General features: G+C 43.8%; 1 protein-coding gene across 4 annotated transcripts in view; it reads left to right on the top strand.

Annotated features, from left to right (window-relative positions):
- ARHGEF18 (Rho/Rac guanine nucleotide exchange factor 18) overlaps positions 1-22,248 on the top strand; it is a 49,347-nt gene that overhangs the window by 12,256 nt on the left and 14,843 nt on the right. Inside the window, exons 1-11 of one of the 4 annotated variants that reach the window (XM_027701653.1) lie at positions 5,512-5,584; positions 11,390-11,457; positions 12,964-13,024; positions 16,018-16,162; positions 16,958-17,070; positions 17,226-17,363; positions 17,826-18,076; positions 18,821-18,946; positions 20,096-20,213; positions 21,019-21,267; positions 22,084-22,160. In XM_027701653.1, coding sequence (XP_027557454.1) covers positions 16,095-16,162; positions 16,958-17,070; positions 17,226-17,363; positions 17,826-18,076; positions 18,821-18,946; positions 20,096-20,213; positions 21,019-21,267; positions 22,084-22,160 — 1,140 coding nt within the window. In that variant the 5' untranslated portion in view covers positions 5,512-5,584; positions 11,390-11,457; positions 12,964-13,024; positions 16,018-16,094. Of the gene's footprint in view, positions 1-5,511; positions 5,585-11,389; positions 11,458-12,960; positions 13,025-16,017; positions 16,163-16,957; positions 17,071-17,225; positions 17,364-17,825; positions 18,077-18,820; positions 18,947-20,095; positions 20,214-21,018; positions 21,268-22,083; positions 22,161-22,248 lie in introns of those variants that run through there. The other 3 variants (XM_027701652.1, XM_027701654.1, XM_027701651.1) reach the window with 3 other exon arrangements.

Here is a 22,248-nt window from a genome sequence, read left to right as displayed (position 1 = left end):
GTACCCTCTGGCAATGCTCACTCTCTAGTGAGGGTCTCTCAGAGGCTCTTAAGGTCAGTAAAACCTTCCTGGGGCATAAGAGGACTGGCTGACCTCAGACATGTGTAGTGAGAAGTGTGTTTTCCCTTCAGGGCAGCTGGAGGGAAATTGAAAAGGGGTACAGACCTGGCTATTAGTGAATGGTTTTCAGGTGACACAGCAAAAAGTAGCAAGCTTTGTGGAATATTTAGAGAGAACCTAAATATTATGAGAGGAGGCAGAGTTATGCCTTGTCATTCCTGTCTGAGGAACCTCCTCTGTTTGCAGTCCTGCAAAAATACCTTAACCTGAGAGGATACAGACAGTCCCAGTGCACCAAGAGCTTGGAGCCATGCTCCAAGCATGGCCTTGGGAATGCTGAGGTTGTTGTTAGTGTGAGTGATTCTCCTCTGGACAACTGCTATGGAGATCTGTGGTCTGGAGTTGGAGGTAGTTGTCAAAATAGGAGTGTGGCTCAGCATATTTTTATCCATCATAAATGTGCGGGGATTGGACATGAGTTATAGTAACTTTTACCTTGTTTCTCAGCCCTTCCATGAGGAACCTGTGTTCTGTCTTGCTAACATTCAGAAGAAAAACTCCAAGGTGGCTGACGCACCGGTTTGTGTTTGGGACTCCGTGGCATCTCCTTTGGCTCTCAGCTGCTCAGGGATGTGCTGCCCAGGATAACATGGGCAGGAGGGCAGCATAGCTTGTTTTATTGTGTTCCCTTTCCTTGAACTGAGGCTGAATTGGGCAGGGTTTGGAGATGTTCATTAAATTAATGGCCTGTCTGCGGTGAGATGTGGACTAGGGCTTGTTGTGTGACATCTGTTGGACTGACAGTGCTTATATTTGGATGATGCTGGGCTGGATCTTTGTGAGCTGCCTCTGAGCTGGTAGCTGCTATCACCAGCTCCCATTATTGCAACTCAGAGCAGTGTGTGGTCTCCTGAGTAGTCCCTGATAGAGCTCCGGGGCCACCAGGAAGCTGGAGCAGCAGGCCTACTTTTCAGAAGTGTGAAATGCTCTGTCAGGGCTCGGTCTGAGCTGTAGTTGCTGCCAGGATCTGAGGAAATTTGGCTGCTGCTCTTGTTTTCTTGTCATGAACTCACATTTCACCATCTCTACGCCTTGGCCCCCGGCCAGCCCTTGGTCCATCGCTGGTCAGGTGCTGCCGTTGATGTTGTCTCTGTGGTATTCTTAACTGCAGCACCAACATGTGGTACGAGGCAAAACGGGCTCATGGAAAATACAAGAAAAGATGGTGGTTAAAGAAAAGGATGAGATGAAGCCAGGGAGAGGAAGGATGGGGGAATGATTAGGAAGCCTGAGATGTTCCACTGTCTCATAGACACAAAAAGTCTGGTGGCTTCCATGGCTGTGAAGAATTAGAGAAGTGAGAGCACTTTTTATTAGAGACAGTAATAGCACGAGGAATTTGGCTTTTAATGCTCTGCTAGAAACATGCACATGAGATGTGAAGAAGGTAGGCAGCCCAGGTAGCCTGGTACGTGGTATCTTGTTTCCCTGTCTCATCTGATTCCTTCCATCTATCCTTACATCACATGATACAGAGTATCCCAGGGATGGAGGGAAGGAGGTTGTGCTGTGTGTCTAGAGTATGGACACAGGAGAGTCTCTGCAGCTCACAGATGTGCTATGAGGAGCTTGGCAGGGATGAAAAACAAAGAGGAATGGTTGCAGTCACTGTGATCTCGACAACAGTGGCCACCCAAACTCTGCCATGACATAAGCTATGAGCTGAGAGCCTCTGAGTTTATTGTTCACCTAGAAATGAGAAAGCTCCTTTTGAGCCTCTGCTGTCAAGGGTGGAGAAGGTTCTGTGCCTAAATTAATCCTCTCTTATAAACATGCTTCCAGAGTTTATGCAACAAGAGTTAGATGAGTCCCAGGAAAGCCCTGACAGGAGGAGAGCTCTCCAAGCAGGCTGTGCCATGGAGGCAAGCCAGGGATATGCTGTGGAATACAGATGAAGAGAAGGATTGCTTCTCTCCTAGTGACTTGAGCATTGGGGTAGAGGTGGGTCTTCCACATCCTCTTTAGTGGACAGTCACATCTCTATTACATTATAGGAAAGACAGAGCCTGGGCCCCATAGCAGGGTCAGATCAAATATCCTCCTCAAAAGGAAACCTGTAGCTGCAACCAAAGTTTGTCGGGCTTCAGACAAACTCCTCTTCTTTAAGAGAAGGTGCTAGATGTAATGAATCTTCCTGAACCATACAGGCTATGCTGGACTGTCCTAGGCTGACCCTTGCTGGCTGCTTCAGTGCACTGGCTGATCTCTAACAGATTGCAGTAACAACTGGCCACTAGGACTAAAGGCGTGTTGTGAAAGAGGTTTGGAGACCCATTTCCTTTCTCACAATGGGTGAGAGGACAAGGGTCTGTGAAGTTTGACAGGCAAACATCCTCCATCCATGGCCAAGGAGAGGCCAGAATAGCTTTTGGTTTGGACTTGAAATTTGGTGTGAAATTCACCTCTCACTTGGCACTTGTGCTTGCACAGTTTTGTTTTCTGGATTCTCAGTGCAGCACCAATAAACTAATATGAGAAGATAGTTTTGGCTTATAATAAACTGGAATTACTTGATTTTTCTGTCCTGAAATTTCTGCTCATAGTCCACACAGAGTCCTGAGATATCTGAAAAGCAGCAGACAACCTGGAACTTTGTGTTTCTGGAGAGAGACACAGGCACCAAAACCTTTCTATTTGGGTAGAAAAAAGGAGGTTTGGCTGCTGTAACATGATGACAGTGATAAATGGACTGGAAGTCCTACTTGGAATAAATGATTACTAACAGAATTCCAAACAAACAGAGGCTAAACCAGAGTGGCTGCATCAAGCTGTGGGTTAAGGTGGTTATGAGCCAATGGAGAAGGATCTGAAGCAAATGCGAAAGCAGCTGCAGTGCTGGTTGCAGAGGAAACACTGACTGAGCTATGACTGTGCTGACACAGAGCTGGTTCACCCCACTCAAGAGGTTTTAGAAAAGGAAACCAAAGTACATCCTACTCTCAGTGCTTCTCCTTTTCTACTTTTCACTTTCTTCTTGTATCTGGGCAGTACTGCCTTCGTTTGGAGCATCTCCAAGTGCTGCCCATTCCATTCCCTAATAAAACCTCAGGATCTTGTCCACTCGGGCTGACAAATACATAAGGCTGCAGGACAGTAATCTACCTCTAACACATTCAGCAAGAAACCTTTTGTTATTACAGAATTACACAGGATTAGAGAGTTGGTGCTCTTCTCTTTGCAATCCAAACCTTAGCTCGAAGCTATGGAGTTTAGAGCTGGCTGCTGTGCCAGATTTTGCACTGATTTTGTAGCGATGCCCTGAGGCAGCTGCACAAGCACAGCACGTCCTCTCTGTGACAGCTGCAGTTGGGCAATCTGCAATTCTTTACTTTTACATTACAGTGAAGAACAAAGTTTGAAGCGCCTAAGGATGAATCAGTCACCAAGTGACAGCCAGCAGTTTACCCCCAAACTGCTTTATTTAATGATTATGTCCCTATAGTGCTGACAGGCCCCAATAAACAACTGGGACCTCATTGTACTCAGTCCTGTGGGGAAGCAGCACAAAAGGGAACATTTTGGAAAAGCTTGCAACTATGAGATGAAGAGAAAAATAAAATCAATTAAACAGGTGGCAGTGTGGAAACCAGAGACCGTATTGGTCCCATGGCAGGATTTCAGCACATTTCAAGCCCAAGCTGTGGCAGGTTCTTTCAGAGCAGCATGGGAAAGCTGCAGGGTGGATTTTGAGAGGGAAGTTTGTTTTGCAATCGTGTATGCTGTGTTTTCAAGCTCAGCAGGCAACTTGGATATGTGTGATTTAAAATACGACAAACTTTTGATCAGTACTGTAAATCCTTAGAGTGAAATCGGGAGGTGAGGTTGGATAGTGGGCTCTTCCCAGTTTTTTTCCCTGCACTGAGTACTCCAGGAGCCTGGTGCTAATACATCAAACCACACTGGTGTCAGGGAAAAGGTGGTTTTTCCAGCAAGCAGTTTGGTTCTACAAGTCAGTGCATGGATCTGCTGGTAGTGAAGATAATTCCCCTTTGCTCTCGCCGTTTGTCTGTGCAAGGATCATTGGCAAAGGCCTGGGCAGGCACTTGCTCTTGAGGGCAGATAGGGAAGCCAGCATCTGCCAACCCACTGGGCACCCTAGCCTTGCCTTGGTAAGGGTGTCCATAAACACTTCAGTACATTGGGATGGCAAATCTCACCAGGCTTTTAATATCGAATTATATATTTCAAGTGCCAGGCTGTGTACACATGAAGTACCATGTTAAAGCTGTCACTGGGGATGCCACATCCCAGCTGTTATGGGCCTCCTTAGTTTTTATGGATGTTGGGGGGACCCGTGTGCCCTCCCTGAGGAAAAAGCGTGGGCTGGGGGTGGTCATGCCCTCCCTGAGGGGAACGCATGGGCCAAGAGGAGCTGTTTGCCCTCCCTGAGGGGAAAGCATGGGCTAAGGGTGGCCATGTGCTGTCCCAGAGAGGAACATGTGGGCTAAGGATGCTTGTGACCTTGCTGAGGGGGACGTGTGGCCGGGGGGGGCTGCGTAGGCACAGGCTATGGGTGACTGTGCCCTCCCTGAGGGAAAGCGTGGGCTAAGGGTGGTTGCGCCCTCCCTGAGGGGCAGATGCAGGCTGAGGAGCACACACTGCGTGCCCTCTCTGAAGGAAAGCGCAGGGTATGGGTGGTCGTGTGCCTTCCCTGAGGGAAAAGCATGGGCTGGTCATACCCTCCCTGAGGGGAAGGAGCAGGTTATGGGTGGCCGTGAGCCCTCTCAGAGGACAAAGCGTGGGCTCAGGGTTGTCGTCTGCCCTCCATGAGGGAAGCCACAGGCTAAGGGGGCTATAAGCCCTCCCTGACGAAAAGATGTGGGATTGGGGTGCTTGTGCTTTCCTTGAGGAGAAAGCGTGGGTCAGGGGGGACCGTGTGCCCTCCCTCAGGGAAGGCGTGGGCTAAGGGTGGCTGTGAGCCCTCCACGAGGAGAAAACACGGGCTGTGAGTGGTCGTGCCCTTCCCTAGGGGAACATGCAGGGTATGTGTGGCCGTGCACTCCCTGCTGGTCGGCAGTAGCCATGTGCCCTCCGTGAAGGAAAGCATGGGCTAAGAGGACTGCGTGCCCTCCCTGAAAGAAAGCGAGAGCTATGGGTTGCTCTGCCCACCCTGGGGGGCAGGCGCGGGCTGTGGTGGCTGTGTCCTCCTTGAGGGACAGGCACTGGTCGGCGGTGGCCATGTGCCCTCCCTGAGGGAAAACACGGTCTGGAAAGGGCCCGTGTGCTCTCCCTGAGGGGAGAACGCGGGCTGTGAGTGCCCTGTGCTCTCCTCCAGGGCAGGACACGAGCTGTGACTGACTGACCGCCCGCCCTCCCCGAGGGGCCGAGACCCTCCCCGGCCGTGCCGCCCGCGCAGGCGCACCCTCACATCCCGCTTTTCCTTCCGGGACACGGGGGCGTTTCCTGTTGCTGTGGCGGCGGCTCCTGGGACCGAGAGGGAACCGGCGGCTCCCCGGGGAGTCCGGTAAGAGACCGGGCTGTGTCAGTGCGCCCGCCGGCCCCAGCCCCCGTCTCCCCGCGGCCCCACGGCCCTCCGGCCTCAGCAAGTCCCCGGCCACCGGGACCCCTCCCCGGGGCCGCAGGAACCGCCCGCCCCCGGTCGCTGTGCAGGCAGCGCGGCCCCCCGGGGGCTGGGGGGGGGGCGGCGCGGGGGGGATCCGGAGTTTGGCCGCGGCGGCGGGTTGGTCGTCCCTTTGTGACAATCCCTTAGGTTTTACAGCCGTCCCGACCTTTGCAGCTCATGGCTTCAGCTGCGGGGCGGGACACAGCTTGGAAGATCCAGTGTTTACATTAGAAAGCTCTTTTAGGGGCTAGAGAAGGAGTGAAATGTTGCTGCGTGTTGTTAGGGAGGCGACTGGCTGTAGCCTGGTGTGAAGTTGTGTCCCTTTCTGCCACAGTTTTAGTCTGAGCATCCTTGTGATCATTAAATCCTGCACCTCGTCCTCTGGGTGCTTACAAACATTGCAGGTACTGGTGTACCTTCAGAAGTCCGGGATGTACATGAAAAGACCTTAAATGTGTCCGGAAAAAAACAGTGAAATCTTCTCTTTATCCAGAGTTGCGATGACTGACCCATTTTAAATATTCCCCAGCCCTGGCACCTTAGGGAGAGGAGCGGGAGATGGTATCAGCTTAGCTCGGGTGTGCTGGAAAGGAACCCCCGGCAGGAGGTCAGGGCGGTGAGGGGTTTTGGAGGAGGTGGTGGGAAATAGGGAGTGATTTGAACAAATAACTTTCTGACTGTTTCTTGGGCTATATCTGGTGTTGCTGTTCTAATAAATTAGCATAATTTCTGAATATTGTTTGACGATTTTGTGTGTCATCTATGTAAAACCAAGAGGAGAAATGGCTGCTTTTCAGTTCCTTCTCACTCCCCTCTTTAGAGAGTTCTGTAGGTGCCTTTTTAATTGGCACTTTTTGTTTGAATTTATGAAATTACAAGTGGTAGTTTCTCTTTGACATGGTAAAAAAAAAAAAAGAAACATGGTTCTCAAACAGGAGCCATCAGACATTGTGTGTTGTAGTTCCACCTCCTGTTTACCTATGAAATATTTTAAATACCTTTTATGATTGTCATAGTTGCCGCTTCAGTTCTGTAGCGTTCCTGTACAATGGGGGAAGGGTTCAGCATGAGAGAATCGAATTGGGACTTGTCTTTCTTTAGGATAATATGGAAATTTTACTTGGTGTTGTTTGAAAAACAGAAATATCAGTTGTTTATGTGTTTTTGTAAAGAAAACCCCTTGGCCACCAGAACTTGCAGTGTTAGGAATAACACAACCCCTCTCCCCAATTTGTTTTGCTGATATTTTGACAATAAAACCAGATACAGTGAGAAAGTAATTATAGGTTGTTTTGGAGACAAAGAGGAATGCTCTAAGAGGGAGGCTGAAACTTGATAATTTGCTCTCTGGCGTGGAGTGTCTCTATTTCAGAATGTGAAGTATCTCATCTCCCTGCACCCTTCCAGTTTTTGGTTTCTGCCTCTGCGTAATTAAGCAGATGAGAAGACAAGTAAACACTGTCCACCAGAGCCACTAGGACAAAGTTAAATCTGCTCCGAGTTCCTAAAGATACCTGACCTGGATTTACCCAGCACAGAAACTTCCTTATGGTCCACTGAGACTCCTCCTCTTTCCTGAGGAGATCTATCACAAAGTACCTCTGCTTCTTCTGGAATGCAGTAGGGGTTCAAAATGTTTCTCAGCTGCTGTCTTGTGTATCTCTGGGTATAAAGTCAGATTTTGTATTCTGGATTAATCATTGATGTGCAGGTTGTTTCCTTTGTCAGTTCAAGAGGGAGGAGTTCCTTATGTGGTGTAAGGGTGAGGAAAGAGGGAAGAGGTTCTCTTTGATCCCTGAAGCATTGGACACTTGAAAACAGGAAAAATATTAATTTCACAAGGCAGCTCTTTTGTCCCTGGCTCTCTTCTGATGCTTGGATTTAATACGTGGTGAATAGCATTAAAATAGTGCTTGAACTGCTTTTATCATTGAAATGTTACAAGGTGTCCCTGCTTGAACTTACACTGCTTTAAAGTGGTTTTTTTTAATCTGTTGTTTACAAAACACACAAAAAAAATTCCTTGAGGAAAAAAAAAATCAGCAGTTCAAGTTTAGATTAATCACAGTGTTTTTGTGTGTTAGTTGTTTGCAAATGGCCTTTTAAGAGTTATTTTATTGGGCAGTACCGTTCCAGACCAAAGGTCAGGGTCATAGTGCTCATAATGTCTGGTGAGTCATAGATTTGTCCTGGAATCCAGTTCTGGGAGATATTTATAGGACATTATCAGTGTCTGATCCCCTGGAAGGTATTCCAGCTGGGGAAGAAAATGCATTTGCCTGCTCCTTTCCACCGTGTTTTGGTGCCCTCTCACATACTGTGAGCAGGGTGATGCTTTTGGGTGTTATCATGTGTTGTCCAATAAAATACTCCTAGGCTGTAAATTAGTTACTGGTGAGCCTTTGGGAAAACATCTCATTAATAAGGGAAGGTTTTTGGTTATTCCAGCTATTAAATTCATTACTCTCAATCGTGAACAGGATCTTTTATGGTGTTTATGAGCCTTTTACTCTTAAATATTTCTTTGCTGGTTGAGGCCCCTGTTTCAGTTTCTCTGTCGTTAGGTCATCGCTGGCACTGGCCCCTGCAAAATGCTTCCGAGGGAGCGACAATCCCTGCAGTAAGCAGATCTGGGCTAATGTGATGCTCCCAAAATTCTCAGCCTTAATTCCAAAGCTGTTGATTAAAGCCCAGACATAACCACAGTGGGTTTGCTTGGCTCCCACCCTCGGTGAGGTGTCGGTGGCTCTTACACCTTTAGCTCTAGGAGTGGTGCTGTTCCCATCCAGTCAAGGTGACCCAAATCCTTGGATCCTCTCTCTGTGTGTTGGCACTTTACCTGGTGTTCTCAGCCCTGGCCAGAGCTGTGGCTCTTCTGTCATCCTTCAGAGAATCTGCTTTTCATTGCCAAATAAATCTTCCTGCAATTCCAGGGAGTAATGGAAGGAGAAGACAGGGAAGAGCCCGGCTGCAGTGCTCTGAGTTTTTATCTGTGCCTTTCTCAGGAATACCTTCTGTGCCTCTCCAGTTTGGGAAGATCTTGCCAAAAGAACTGTCCATTTAATTTTTGTACCTTCCCAAATTCTTAATCTGAATAAGACCAAATGCTGCCAGTTACTGATGGTACATGCAAAAATATTTTTCTTTGTGTTTACTGATGCTGCTTTTTTTTGGATGGCAGGAGAGGGTAGAGTTTTGTTATTTCTATGCACCTGTTAGAGGTCTGATATTTCTAAACACCTGTAACAAGCCTTCACATTCTTAAACATCAGCCTCCATGTGTGGGGGTTCCTGTCACTCCTTCACTGTCCCCTGTCCCTCATTCTTCCCTTCACTGTTTCTTGACCCGTGCAGTTCTCTGATACCCTGTTAGGAGAGGCTGAATAAGAATGCAGAGTAATAGAAATAAAGAATATAGAGATCTTACATGCAGAAAAAGGAAACCACATTCACTAGTATTCAAAAGTGTGTTCTAATCTTGAATCGAGGTGTCCTTCCTTCAGCAGTGACTGCAACAGTGTGTTGAACAAGGGAAGGTGGAGCATGTCTTATAAAATGAAGTGTGCTTGTGAAAGAGTCTGATTCTTCTGTCAGGTTTCAAAATTGTGGGCAAAAATAATGCCCCTTGGAAGTCATGGTGTAAATGCATTTCAAATAACCTCATGGATAGTCAAGCCCTTGGATTCAGCTGCAGTTTTCTGGGGCTTTTCTGTAGCATTTTCCTGTTTTCCAGTATGTTCTCTCCTGTTGTGTAAAGAATCTTTCTGCAGCACAGGAAAGTCATGCACAGCACTATTAGTTATGTCAGCTGATTAAGTGAAAAATACCTACTGAGAGGGCTGTAAGTTGTTATCTTTAACTGAGCTAGTGCATGGTTTTAAAATTGAAACCCATTTTTAAGTGAGATCCCTTTTACAGTTACCTTAACAAGGTTCTCAAGCTTTTGAACTGGAATTGGTCCCACCAATCTTTGATAGGAAAAGAATTACTGAATGTAATCACTGAAAATAGGTAAATGTCAGAGAATATGAGTGTCTAGTTGAAGTTTGATAAAATGCATAAAGATGACTATATTACAGAATTCTAGATAAATGCAGTGGATTCCAGGACTGTATGGGAAGGCAGTGGCTGTAGGAACACTGCCTCCAGCAGTCCTCATGTTCTGCCCTGAAAGGAACCTGTCTGTGAGCAGGACTGATGTCATGGAGAATTTTCTCTATTTCCTTTTGTGTGGTGATTTTTGTTGTCCAGTTTGTTCCTTTGTCTCAGGAGAAAAGTGGTTTCCATTGTTAACTGCTTGTTTGTTGTTGAGGCATGTCTTTTAACAAGCTCTTCATTTCCTGGTGAGAGGGGGAGGCCTTATCTATGCTGAAATAACGAATATATTTGTTATTGTCTACATAGTTTTAGCAAGTGAATAATTTTGATAAATTTTTCTCATGCATTTGCAGAGGCACTTATATTTGAAAATAGATTAAGTGCCTTTTGGCTTGTGGTGTGGGGTGTGGTAGTGGTAGGAATATCTCAAATAAGAGAAAAGTTGTGGGAGGTGATTGTTTTTGTGGAATTTTTGGTGAGCAGAACTGTGCACTTTTTTTCCCACACTCGAGGAAGTTGCATAATGTGTAAGCATCTTGCAGGTCTGTGCACTCAGTCTTTCTCTCAGTCCTGTTTTTATGTCTTTATTAATTTATTTCCATGTACGTATTTTGGCCCTGTTCTCAGACTCTTTGTGAAATTATGGAAAACACAAGTGAGCATTTCTCTAGGTCAGCCAGAAGCCTTAAAGCAGATCCCCAGTCCTGGCGCCAGGCAGGGGGGATGGTTCCGAAGAGACCTTTAATAGTTTTTCCTCTGTGCTTTAAACATAAACAGGCTTTTCTCTGGCAGATATGGTGTTCACCTTCCCAGTTTTGTTCAATTTCTCTTTTAACAGGCATGCCTGAAATATATGGGAAGACACAAATCCTAATGTCCTTTACTGAGTTGCTGTGTCCTGCTTTGTTTTTTATGAGGGATCTTGATTATTAGATAGGCTGAAAGACTGTGGAAAATATTTGACATGACCAATTGCCATTCTGTTTTGTCAAGCAGTAGTTATCACAAGGAAAAAAAAGGATTGGATTTTACTGTACTATTAATGGGTTTATGGCTTTTGGGTGAGAGGGCTGCTTTGGTTCCTGAATCTGGGAGTGGTTCCTTTGTGAAGCTGGAAGAGGGGTAATGCTGTGGTGCTGGCAGTGCTCTGATGATTCTGGGGTGCATTTTGATCTTTAATTTACTGGAGCTCAGCTCCCAGCAATACTCCATGCAGAAAGGCAGCTATTCCTATGGAGCCAAAGAAATTGCTGCCCTCTTGAATGGTGTCGATTTTGACTGGAGAGACGGGAGAAAATAGCCTTTGCAAAGATGAGGAAGGCTGTGCTCTGAGTGCAGGTCCAGCAGAAAACTGCTCCTGCATTCCAGAGTGGCTCTATACGCCTCCATGTGCGACTTGCACTGTCAGTGATCCTGAGGCTTACTGAAAAAACTCGAGTATTTGGTGTAAAATCAAGACCACAAAAAACACAACAAGGATGCTTGCCAAAACACCTGAGCTTACTCTGCATCTCTTTCAAAATTAAGATCCATTACGTGTCACTTTTCCTTTCCCTCAATGGGAATGACGAGCATACTTAAGACTTTTTTTTGGTGTGTGTGTTTCAGATTGTGCAGTGAATGTCCATAAGAACTGCAGGAGTTTGCTGGCTGAATGCAGCAGCATCAGACCCAAGGTGGGCTTTAACATTTGTTCTTCTTTTATAATGACAAGGCTTGACATAGTAAGTTTAATTTATGTGAGTGGTTTAGTTTACATCAATACAGAATCTTGCCCTACATCTTCAAGACATCGAGTAGTTATTAATTTGTCATTATAGTAATTAATGATAATGTATGTAGGGAAAAAGAAGTTAAACATTTTATTGCTGTACTGAAAATTACTTACCTTGTGCCTCAGAACTGTGACTAACCCTTATAAGAATGCTCAAAGCCATCACTTTTTTGGGGAACATAATTAAATTATATGGTACCTTTGAGTTTTGTGCCACTGTGTTTTAATAGGTTGTGCCATCTCAGAGCTGAGGAGTGGAGGGCAGTTTGGGCATAACAGTTCCATGTTATTTCTAAGCTGGGCAATGCAGAATAAGTGATTTCATTTGTGAACTGTGATGAATTTTGCCTTGCAAAGCTGTTCATTTTTAATCTGTGTCACCGTGGTGCCTGTGATTGCATGTAAGGTCACAGGTTGGTTTCAGATAGACGTCTGTCTGCCAGGGTCTTTTATTCTGGTATTGGTTTTGAAAAGCATTTCCTTCCCCTTATAACTAATAATACTTGGGGGAGTTTTAATTTGTTTTAACCTGCAAGTGTTGATGATTTCAGAGACTGATAGCAGATTAGGGAGTACTGTGAGGGGGAAAAGAGGGAGCAGAGCAGCTCAGACCTGAGCAATTAGAGGTAAGAGGAAGTGCTTTCAGCCATTGGTGATATAGAATGTAACTCTTTTGGGGGCAGAAATGCTCTTGTGGGGTTTTTGATATATAATTTTAAACATCTCAGAGCATTGTGCATTTTCCTTTTAAACCAAAAGATTCACTTGCTCTGGTGGTTTCATTTCGACTCTTCACCATCACCCAAACTTGCACGTCTGAATGAGCCCTGACAAACCACTCCTGAAGAGAGCAGCGAGGGAGGAGTGGCACAAAATGGGGTGAGGAAGGAAGTCAGAAATGAGAACCCCAAAGAGGAGCTCTCCAAAAGCCATTTGTTACAGACTATGTTACTTATTTAATTGTATCTCAATGGTTTTTAATATGCAAGAAGGTTGCAAGAATTACCAAAGATGCAATTTGAAATTTTTATGGAAGCTGGCTGGGTTAGTTTAGTCAGTATTGCTGTAAATTAAACAACAGCAAAGAGTAGATGAAGACTGTCAACATAAAAGGTCTGCTTTCATTTAATACATTAATTATCATAGCTTTAATTCAGCTGTAGCTTCATTTTTAGTTGTATTTCAGCCTGATTTATTCTTCATGGGATTTTTACTCAAAGTGTTAATGTCTATATGCCACTCTTCTGACACATGAAAAAAATCAAAGCTGTTACTGTGTTAAATCTTTTGTATTTTCAGTGTACAGCTTCACTTACAGTCAGTGCTATAGGATAGGAAAAATCTGATTCATTTTGAACTGAAAGTTTGGTCTGTATATGTAAGAATATTGTCTTTTTTCCTATAGCAGAAAGATTTGCAGAACAGACCTTTTGGATCTCCACAAAGTTCGCCCCAGTGCATTTCCCCAGGTTTGTACTAAAGAGTGATTTCTGTGCTCAAGGCTTATCTGTTCGATTGTATTTTTTTCTTTAATATGTTTTAAAGGCTATACACAGTGTGTTATTGAAGTATAGAGAAGGTCTCTTTTAATAAGATGGCTTCATGTTTTTTTCTATTGGGAATGGCTTAGAGGCTCCTGGCAATCTCCTGTGTGTTTTTATCTCTTTATCTTTTTATTTTTCTTTATACCTTCTTGCTGTGTAACCTCAAAATATCATGGTGAAAAGGGATCAATAAGCTCGTTTTTCATTGATTGTCTATTCTCTGGCCTCTGAAAAGACTAGAACTGTGAACTTTGTTTTACATCAGATTTTCATAATTGTCTATTTAAAACTTGCCTGCAGCTAGTGGTTGCTAGAAATCTCTAAGACAAGCTAGCACTAATGGTCTGAACATAAGTCTTTGTTGAAACAAAGTAGGAAAAAAGGATCTGGAAGGAAAAAAAAACCCAAGAAGAAAGAACAGCTCTCTTGCAACATAGGCTCTGAAATATCTTTTTGCTCCTGGAAAAGACCATCATGGTCACAGGTGTATTAAATGGCATTTTAATTTGTAGATGTTACAAGGTCTGCATTAAGAGAACAGACTTTTTTCCTCTAAGGTGTTTGAGTGGAACTAGAGCAGATTTATTTGATTGACAGCTGTCAGAACACAGCTGACATGGATTTCTGGGCAATGCTCTGGGTATTTCAGGTTTTTTCAGGTACATTTGCGTTAGAAGGTGGCTTCTTCATGACACAATTCTTACCAAGAAGTAACACAGGGAACAATTGTTATAAGGAGATAAGTGGCTGTTTGCATTACCAAGAATGGGTTTGTGCATTTAGGAGAAAGCGCAGAGGCTAAAATAGGAAAAAGGACTAATGAAATGGGAGAAGTTGGCTGTGGGGCTGGTTGTGAGCAGCTCTGTGGTACCACAGCCTGGTCTGTGTGAGGGTAACAGCGATCGATGAGGGCTCTCAGCAGTGAGCAGACAGTGCTAATTGAACTCAGAAAATGGCTTTTTCTCGGTGCAGACTCTGCCAGGCAGCCAGTGCTCATTTTCCACAGTCAAAAGCAGAGGCTGGAAATTAAAGGAACAGCTAATAGCCTGGGCATTGTATGTTCTTACCCACAACATAACCCTGCACGCTGCAGTGCCCAGCAAAAAAACCCCAGAGATGTTGGATCAATGTAAAAGAGAAATTAATTTTAAGAGAGATATAAACTATGTGTCTCCTATCCCTCTCCCCACGTTTTGCCTCTGGAGATTTTTAGGTTTGGCCTATCATTGTGAAACCAAACTTGATGTTCCTGGCTTGTGGAGCACAGAAAGAGAACTCGATGGCCATGATTTCAGTACTTCCCCAAATGGAAATGGGAGGGTGTTGGTTATTAAGCCTTCGTTTAAGAAATCTGCTCTGACAAATCATACTAATATCTAATTAGTCTCCTCTTGGGGCTTGGAGCTCATCACTTGGAGCTGATGGAAAGGACTCAGTTTACCCGGTTTATTGTAGACTGAGAATGTGCTGTGTGTTTAGCCAGGAGCTTTTGGGAAGGGTATTTCCAGCTGGAAAAGATGTGGTGATATAATTTCTGTTAAATGTCATTGATGAAACCTCCCCTACAGCCCTAAAACAATTCGTGTGTCGATGAAGATGAAATGAGAGACAAGCAGACGTAGAGCACGGGATATGAAAAAATGTGGGAAAACCTGTTTCATGAGAAGAACCACAAATACCTTGGTTTAACTGTGCTTCACTGAGCAAGGCAGATGTGGAGGAAGAGATAATTATCAGTGGAGGTACACTGAGGAGTGCAGACTAAGAAGGGGGAACTTTTAGGGATGGGTGGACACCAGTGTTTACTAGAAAAGATGTAAATTGGTGACACATAAACCTTGTCTGGGAACTGGAGACCCCCTTGAAGTCCTGCAGCAGCAGCCTCCTGGTCCTGGAGCGCCTCCCTGACACTGGACTGTGACAGGAGCTTGGTCTGTGCCTGCAGTGGCAGAGCCCTGGGTTCAAGGATCCAAGAGATCTCTCCCACTCCCATGTCCTTAAAAGCACTTTGAAAAAAGGGCAGCTGCAGACCTTGTCAGGGATCAGTTCTAAAGATCATCTGCCTGAGTCTTTGTCTTTGACTTCACTGAAGTTCCTTTTTTAAAAGGATGTATTTTGTCTTCTGGTCCTTATCATTCATTACATACATTAGTACTAAATAATTGTATCCATTTTTTATAAGTCTATTACAGGCTTCCACGTATTGTGTAATAGTGATTAAAGTTTCAAATATCTTTCCAGTTCACAGACTGCCTAGATTTAAAAAGCATTAAAAAGCTGCATTATTAAAATTAAATTTAGCTCTGGTATCTATTATGTGCAGTGTGTGTGCATGCAGATATAAATTGCTGCGAGCAATAAGCATTGCAAAGAACTTGTGGTTTTTCTGTGATCTCTGATTTTTCTTGTTTGCCATGAAATGTTCTATGCCCTTATAGGGTGGGGTGTGAATAATTGTGTGTAGGTTCTGGTGTTTTACTAAAGGAGAAGATACTTTGCAATTTCCACACTAAATGGGCACAGTAGGGACCAATTTCCTGCACTTCAGACCTGCTGATTTAGCCAATACAGTAAGTTAAGTGGCAGCTTTACATTTCTAGAAGGATCACAGGTAGTATAAAAACAGAGCATCTCTGGGGCCACTTTACTGTGCCAAGTCTGAGGGCAGCCAGTGGTGAGCATGGGGAATACAAATTCAAAAAGCAGCGGCAGGAGCAATGCGATTCCAGCTCATCCCGAACTGTCTTTTTGTGGTTCCTTTTCAAGAAAATGGAATGAGAATGTTTTTTTGGACAATGAGCTCTTGACATCCAAGATCCTGTCGGTGCTGCGGCCGCACTCGGAGCGAGGGCTGAGGGCAGGCGAGCTGCAGTGCCCGCCTCACTTTCTGAGCACCAATTCCATTTTTGCCTCTTTAGCCACTTCCCTGAAAGAGCAGCCCCGAAGTCTCCTCCTGGGAGCGGATGGCACCCCAGCACTGTCCCGGAACCTCGGCATGACTATCGCCCAGAGAGGGAACTCTCAGGCTTCACTGAACGCTGCTGGAGCTGTTAGTAAATTTGGGTGAGTAAACTGCTTCTTTTCTAACTCTTTGGCTTCAGCTGCTCCCCCCCTTCCCCAGTGTGAAAAGAAAAGCAGTTACAGAACATCGGTTTTCAAGCTCAGAAGGGTTTTATTGAGCTTTTAATGTTGAAAGTTATTTCCCTGAACAATATGCTTTTTTTTTTGTTTAAATCACCTTGTCTTTAGTTCCTCTGTCCTATGTGACAAAAGATATCCTATAAATAAGGCACTATTTGAGTATCTGTCTAAATTATCTATTTCTCGGATGTATTTGTCTTGAATTGTTGTGAAATTCAGGAATCTCCTCTGAGTTCAGCTATTCTAGGTTGTTCTGGTGGTGACTGGTATAGGAGACAGCAGTGTTTTAAACTGCAGAATACCTTGATGAAAATAGTAGACTAACTCAAAGCTATCAACTGTTTTAAGTAGCTGTTTACTTTTGCTGTGTCCTAGTAATGCTCCTTTCCCAGTGATAGTGCCCTTTGTACTCTGAACTGTGGCTTGTCACCAGGTGATGTCCTTTTAAACTGTCGAATCAGAAGTTACAAACTCTGTTGATGCTGCTCTAATTAAACTGTAATATTTCAGTGGTGGAGTTTCTAAATTGATTTAACTGTCTAAAGAGTGCAATGATGCCTTTTATTTGTTCACTGTAAGATAATTGCACTATAGTTTAGGAAAGATGCTTGTTAAAGTAGTTGGATTATTTTTGTTTTGGGGTTTTTTGTGTCAAGTAACTTAAAAAATGTAAATGTTCTGTATTGGTCTTTTGGTCTAATTTCTTTGGCCATTTAGACTGATTTCAGGAGACATGGATGAAGGGGATTCAGGCTTTATAAAATTTAAGCAGACTTCAGATGACATTGTCTCACTTGCACCTTCAACAACAGACTCCATTTTTCTGGAAGGTATGGAATTTCTGTGCTTTTCAGGATTGTTATGCAACTTCTTACACAGTCTAAAGCAGCACTGAGATGTTTTTACTGTTGTTGTTGTTAATGATGGTAATGAAGGATATGATGAGAAACAATAATAATTGAAATGAAATGTGCTTTTGGTCTAGATGCATATTCTGTGTCCCTCCGGAGTGAAATAGAAACAGATGCTCATGAGTTTGAGGCAGAGTCTTGGAGTGTTGCAGTGGAACAAGCTTATGCAAATAGACACAAAAACGTTAAAAAAAGGCAAGATGTCATTTATGGTAAGAGTTATTTGTTATTCTTAAAACTTTTTCTATTTCATAGTGTCCCTGTTTTGAAACAAAGCAGAAATCGTTCTTATGGGCTCCAATTTTGACTTGTGCCTGAAAACTAAAACCACATGAAGATTTTCAGGTCTGTTACCTGTCTTAGTGTGCAGAATTTCTTCTGTGAATGCTTTTAAGCAACCCACAGGTTTCAGTGTGCCTCTGTAGGCAGCAAAGCCCTGCTGTACAATTAGGGAGCAGCTCAACAGCCACTGGGAGGTGTCCTTAAATAAGCAGGGCCAGTCACTGCTGGGTTGGGACATTAACAAGGCAAATTTAAGAGCTTCACATGAGTGTTGCAAAGACTGTGGTGAAGAAGATGATGGTGGGTTTCAGAGCCTGCTCTTATATCTCAGCAGTCACTGCACAGCATATAAATGACTTTTTGATTTTATTTTTGTATTTCCCCTTGCCCAGAACTAATGCAGACTGAAATGCACCATGTTAGAACACTGAAAATCATGCTGAAGGTGTACTCCAAAGCCATGAGAGAGGAGCTGCAGTTCCCAAATGTAGTGATCAACAAGCTCTTCCCCTGTGTGGATGAGCTGCTGGAGATGCACGGGCAATTCCTGCTCCAGTTAAAGGAGCGACGGAAGGAATCCTTGGAAGAAGGCAGTGACCGGAATTATATAATCCAGAACATTGGAGACCTCTTGGTAAAACAGGTGTGAATTAAATTCTGCCAGTGATGTTGACACTATGGAACTTCTAAAAAGCTAACTGTAAGGGTAAAGTGATGTTATGTAAAGATTGATTTCATCCTGGGTTTAAGATTATCTTCCTAGTGCAATGTGGGAGCATAACTCCCGGGAATATATCATCACAAATAACATTAAATGTTCATTGAATGTTCTTTGGGTGTGTGCTTATACGTGTTGTGGGATATGTGACTGCAGATTGTTTGTTTCTCTTTTTCATCTGTTCCAGAAGGAAAGTAACATATTCCTGGTGTCCATCCCAAACATGGCTCTCCTGCAGTTAATGCCAAACTTCTTGGTTCTAACCTTTAGAAAATGCAGTCAAGATCCATTGAACTCATGAGAGCTTTAGCACCATTCTGACATGGAGTGGATGCAAAAATTTCTATCATTATATCATGACCACTTTTTTGCCTTTCAGCTTTTACAGTCCTCAGACTTCTTAAGTGCAGAGGCCCAGATATCCTTTCAAAAATTCTCATAATTACAATCATTTCATTTTTGGTTACCTTCTGGTATTTCAAGCTCTCACATGTCGAACTGCTTAACTCTTATTTCTGATACAGAAGAGATTGAAATACTGAAGAAATGTCTCAGAAATCAGTCACCATAAAAGCATGTTAAAAAAAAAGCACTACAAACCTGGAGTTTGTAGTGGAGAAAAGTTTAGTCTGAATGACTCATGTCTTTGATTTTTATATTTCCAATTAGTTTTCAGGTGAAAATGGGGAGAGAATGAAAGAAAAATACGGTGTGTTCTGTTGCGGACACAATGAAGCTGTTAGTCACTATAAAGACCTGCTCCAAAGCAATAAGAAATTCCAGAACTTAATAAAGGTAAACAACAACCAGAGGTTTCCCATTCTGAGTATCCAAAATATACTTCACTGCTTTAGGCTTTGTTTTGTACTTGAAGATCTCTTAAATGTGAAGGGTGAGCAGGGTGGGAGGCATATTCTCATTGTCTGAGGGGTTGTTGGCTTCTTGTATTTTTAGATGGTTTTCACGACACTGTCTCTGGCTGCCCTGCTGCGTGGCCATCATGGTAAATTGGCTTGATAATAAATTAAATCAATGAGAAATGCTGTTGATGAGCTAGTATAGAAAAAGCAGGGACCCTTAGTCAGGTTTTGCTCACGACATCATCCTTATAAACCCAGAAGATTGGCTCCAGGGTTGTTTGTATATCTGCTGCACACTGTAATGTGCAAGTAATAGGAAGGGCTGAAGAGACATGGTCAAAGTGGAAGCTGTAACCTGAATCTCAGATGGCTCTGCAGAGGCGTAAATATTCTCATTTTCCAGTCACCAGTAAGTGATACTGTGTGAACTTTCCAGCATAGCTCTACACTTATAGCTCGTCTTAACTAGACGTCTTTAAAGTGAGAGCTCTTTACTTTCAGTGAACTAAATAAGTGACCAGAGTTTTAAAATATGTAACCTCAGTCCTTTTAAAGATAGATCTTGGTTCCATGTTCTCCTGCCAGGTGTGTGCTGTGTTTGCAGCCACACTAACTTATGCTTTACAGTCCTCCCTGCCTAAACAGGAATGTGTTTCTCTAGGTCAACCTGCTGGGGAACATACGGTGGTAAAATAGAGACTTAATTTCTTTGTTATTGGCCTAATTTGGCTGTTAGGTGGTTGCGTCTGGTTTTAAAAAAATACTTATTCTATGTATATACGGACTGATCCTTTAAAAAGAGACAATCACTTAGCAATAGGCAGTCACACAGTTCAGATTTGGAATCTTCCCTGCTTGACTCCACATTTAGTTAACAGTGGTTGAAAAAAATACCTAAAATATTTTCCAGCAATAAAAGCCATTTTTTCAGTGTTGTCAGGAGTTTTGCCTTAGTAAAAGAGTGCGGCTAATTTTGTGGTGCTATGCCTAATGTACAGAAATTATTTGAAACAGAAAACGTGTGAATGGAGAGGAAGTTAGAAGAGCAACATGTACAATGGGTGTGATCTGTCTTGTTTTCTAGAAAATTGGGAACTGTCCCATCGTGAGGAGACTCGGTGTCCAGGAGTGCATCCTCCTGGTGACCCAGCGCATCACCAAGTACCCGGTGCTGGTGGAACGGATCATTCAGAACACAGAAGGTGGGGTGTTTTGTAGAAGCCTCACAGTTGTCTGTTGATACGTTTTCTGCCATGTTTTGCATGTTCTTTCCTGACACAAGCAGGCACAGGCTGGTAACTGCTTTCTCACTTCTTTGTTGGCTGAAGATGCTGTTTTAGATGTGGATCCAGAGCAGTCTCACCTCATCAGAGGGTCAAGAGAATTATAGAATCCCAGAATGGTTTGGGTTGGAAGGGACCTTAAAGATCATCGTGTTCCACCCACTGCCATGGGCAGGGACACCTCCCACTATCCCAGGTTGCTCAAGCCCTGTCCAACATGGCCTTGGACACTTCCAGGGATGGGGCAGTCACAGCTTCTCTTAGCAAGCTGTGCCAGGACCTCCCCAACCTCACAGGGAAGAATTTCTTCCTAATACCTAATCTAACTGTGCCCTCCTTCAGCATAAGACCATTCCCCCTTGTCCTGTCACTCCAGGCCCTTGTAAATAGTCTCGAGCTCTCTTGTGGGCTCCCTTCGGGTGCTCAAAGGCTGCAATTAGGTCACCCCAAAGCCTTTTCTTCTCCAGGCTGAACAGTCCCAATTCTCTCAGCCCCTTCTCATCGGAGAAGGGCAGCATTCAAACTCTGCAGCCACAAAGCCATAGTAGTCTAGCGTGTTGGTTTATTAGAGATTATTTTATTTTAATTTATTCTTAAACTTAAGCTCTTAGGAAATATGGTTAGATGTTCAGAATGGAACCTTCATGTTAAAAAAATGTTTGGATGGCTCTTATGTTGCATTCCAAAATTGGAAATGTGGCTGACTGCTGCTCTTTTCCCTTAGCTGGAACTAGAGATTATGAAGAGCTGACCCAGGCCCTTAGTTTAATTAAGGACACCATCACTCACGTAGATGCCATGGTAAATGAGTGTGAGAAGGGGCAGCGACTTAAGGAGATTATGCACAAAATGGAAGTGAAGTCATCTGGGAAATGCAAGAATGGGCTTTTTTTCCGGAAGGATGACATGGGACAGAGGAGGCTCCTCCTGGATGGGATGCTGTACTGGAAAGCTGCATCAGGGAGACTCAAAGGTAAAGGACTAGGAGGGGGAAAAATGCAACTGGGAAACAAGATTTATGTTGGGTGGTTTTTTCTTTTTCTTTTTTTTTTTTAGTAACTGTTTATTACTGATCGATTTGGTATAAAATAAGATGACAATAACCTGCTTGTTTAATAGGATATTGGAGGAAATAGCACTTGTTCTATTCTTGGCTTGTCCAATGGTGCATGATAAGTTCCTTATGCTGTTTGCTTATTATCTGGCTGATCTGCTTCCCAATTCAAGAGGAAGGTCTTCGGGTGGATGACAAAGCTTTGAGTCATTCTGACTTAGTCTCTGTGGAAAGGCATTATCTGTTTCACACTTTGCAAAACCTGTGTCGTGTGAGCCCCATGACACCTTCATTCTGCATAATACCTGTTTTGCCAGAAAATCAAAACAGTGGGCCACCAGGGAATATCTGAACAGCTTTGTTGCTCAAGTGTTCAAGGAGAAGCTTCAGTGGCACAGAAAATTCAGCCAAGAGTAGGTGGTGCTGTGAACAGCTGCAGTTCCAGAAGAATCTGCTGTTGAGGGAGACACATTCCCTCTGGAGTGCTGGAGTCCATGGATAGGATGCCTCTGTAGGTGTTTTCAAGCTTTAAATCAGCTCTATTTGTGCTGTGCTGGTTCTGAACAGTGTGAGCAGCCCACGTGAAAGGCAGTAGTGACCCAATACTGCAAATGTTGATGTGCTATTCCCTGACCCACAGGAAATATAAGTTAAGTGATTTTTTGAATCTGGACCAGTCTTTCTGCTTTAAAATGTGACTTCTTTTGATTTTTCTTGTCTCTGTTGTTACTGTAGATATTCTGGCAGTTCTGCTAACTGATGTACTGTTGCTCTTACAAGAAAAGGACCAAAAATATACATTTGCATCAGTGGTAGGTATTGTTCTCCTTATTTAATAGATGCACTTAAAGTATTTATGGCAGTGACAGTAACTACAGAAAAAACACAATTAGAGATGGT

This window comes from Neopelma chrysocephalum, unplaced genomic scaffold (genome assembly GCF_003984885.1).
Source record: "Neopelma chrysocephalum unplaced genomic scaffold, ASM398488v2 Primary Assembly neopelma1_164, whole genome shotgun sequence".
NCBI lineage: Eukaryota > Metazoa > Chordata > Aves > Passeriformes > Pipridae > Neopelma > Neopelma chrysocephalum.
Note: the sequence above shows the minus strand (reverse complement) of the source record. Positions and strands in the feature narration are given on the sequence as shown.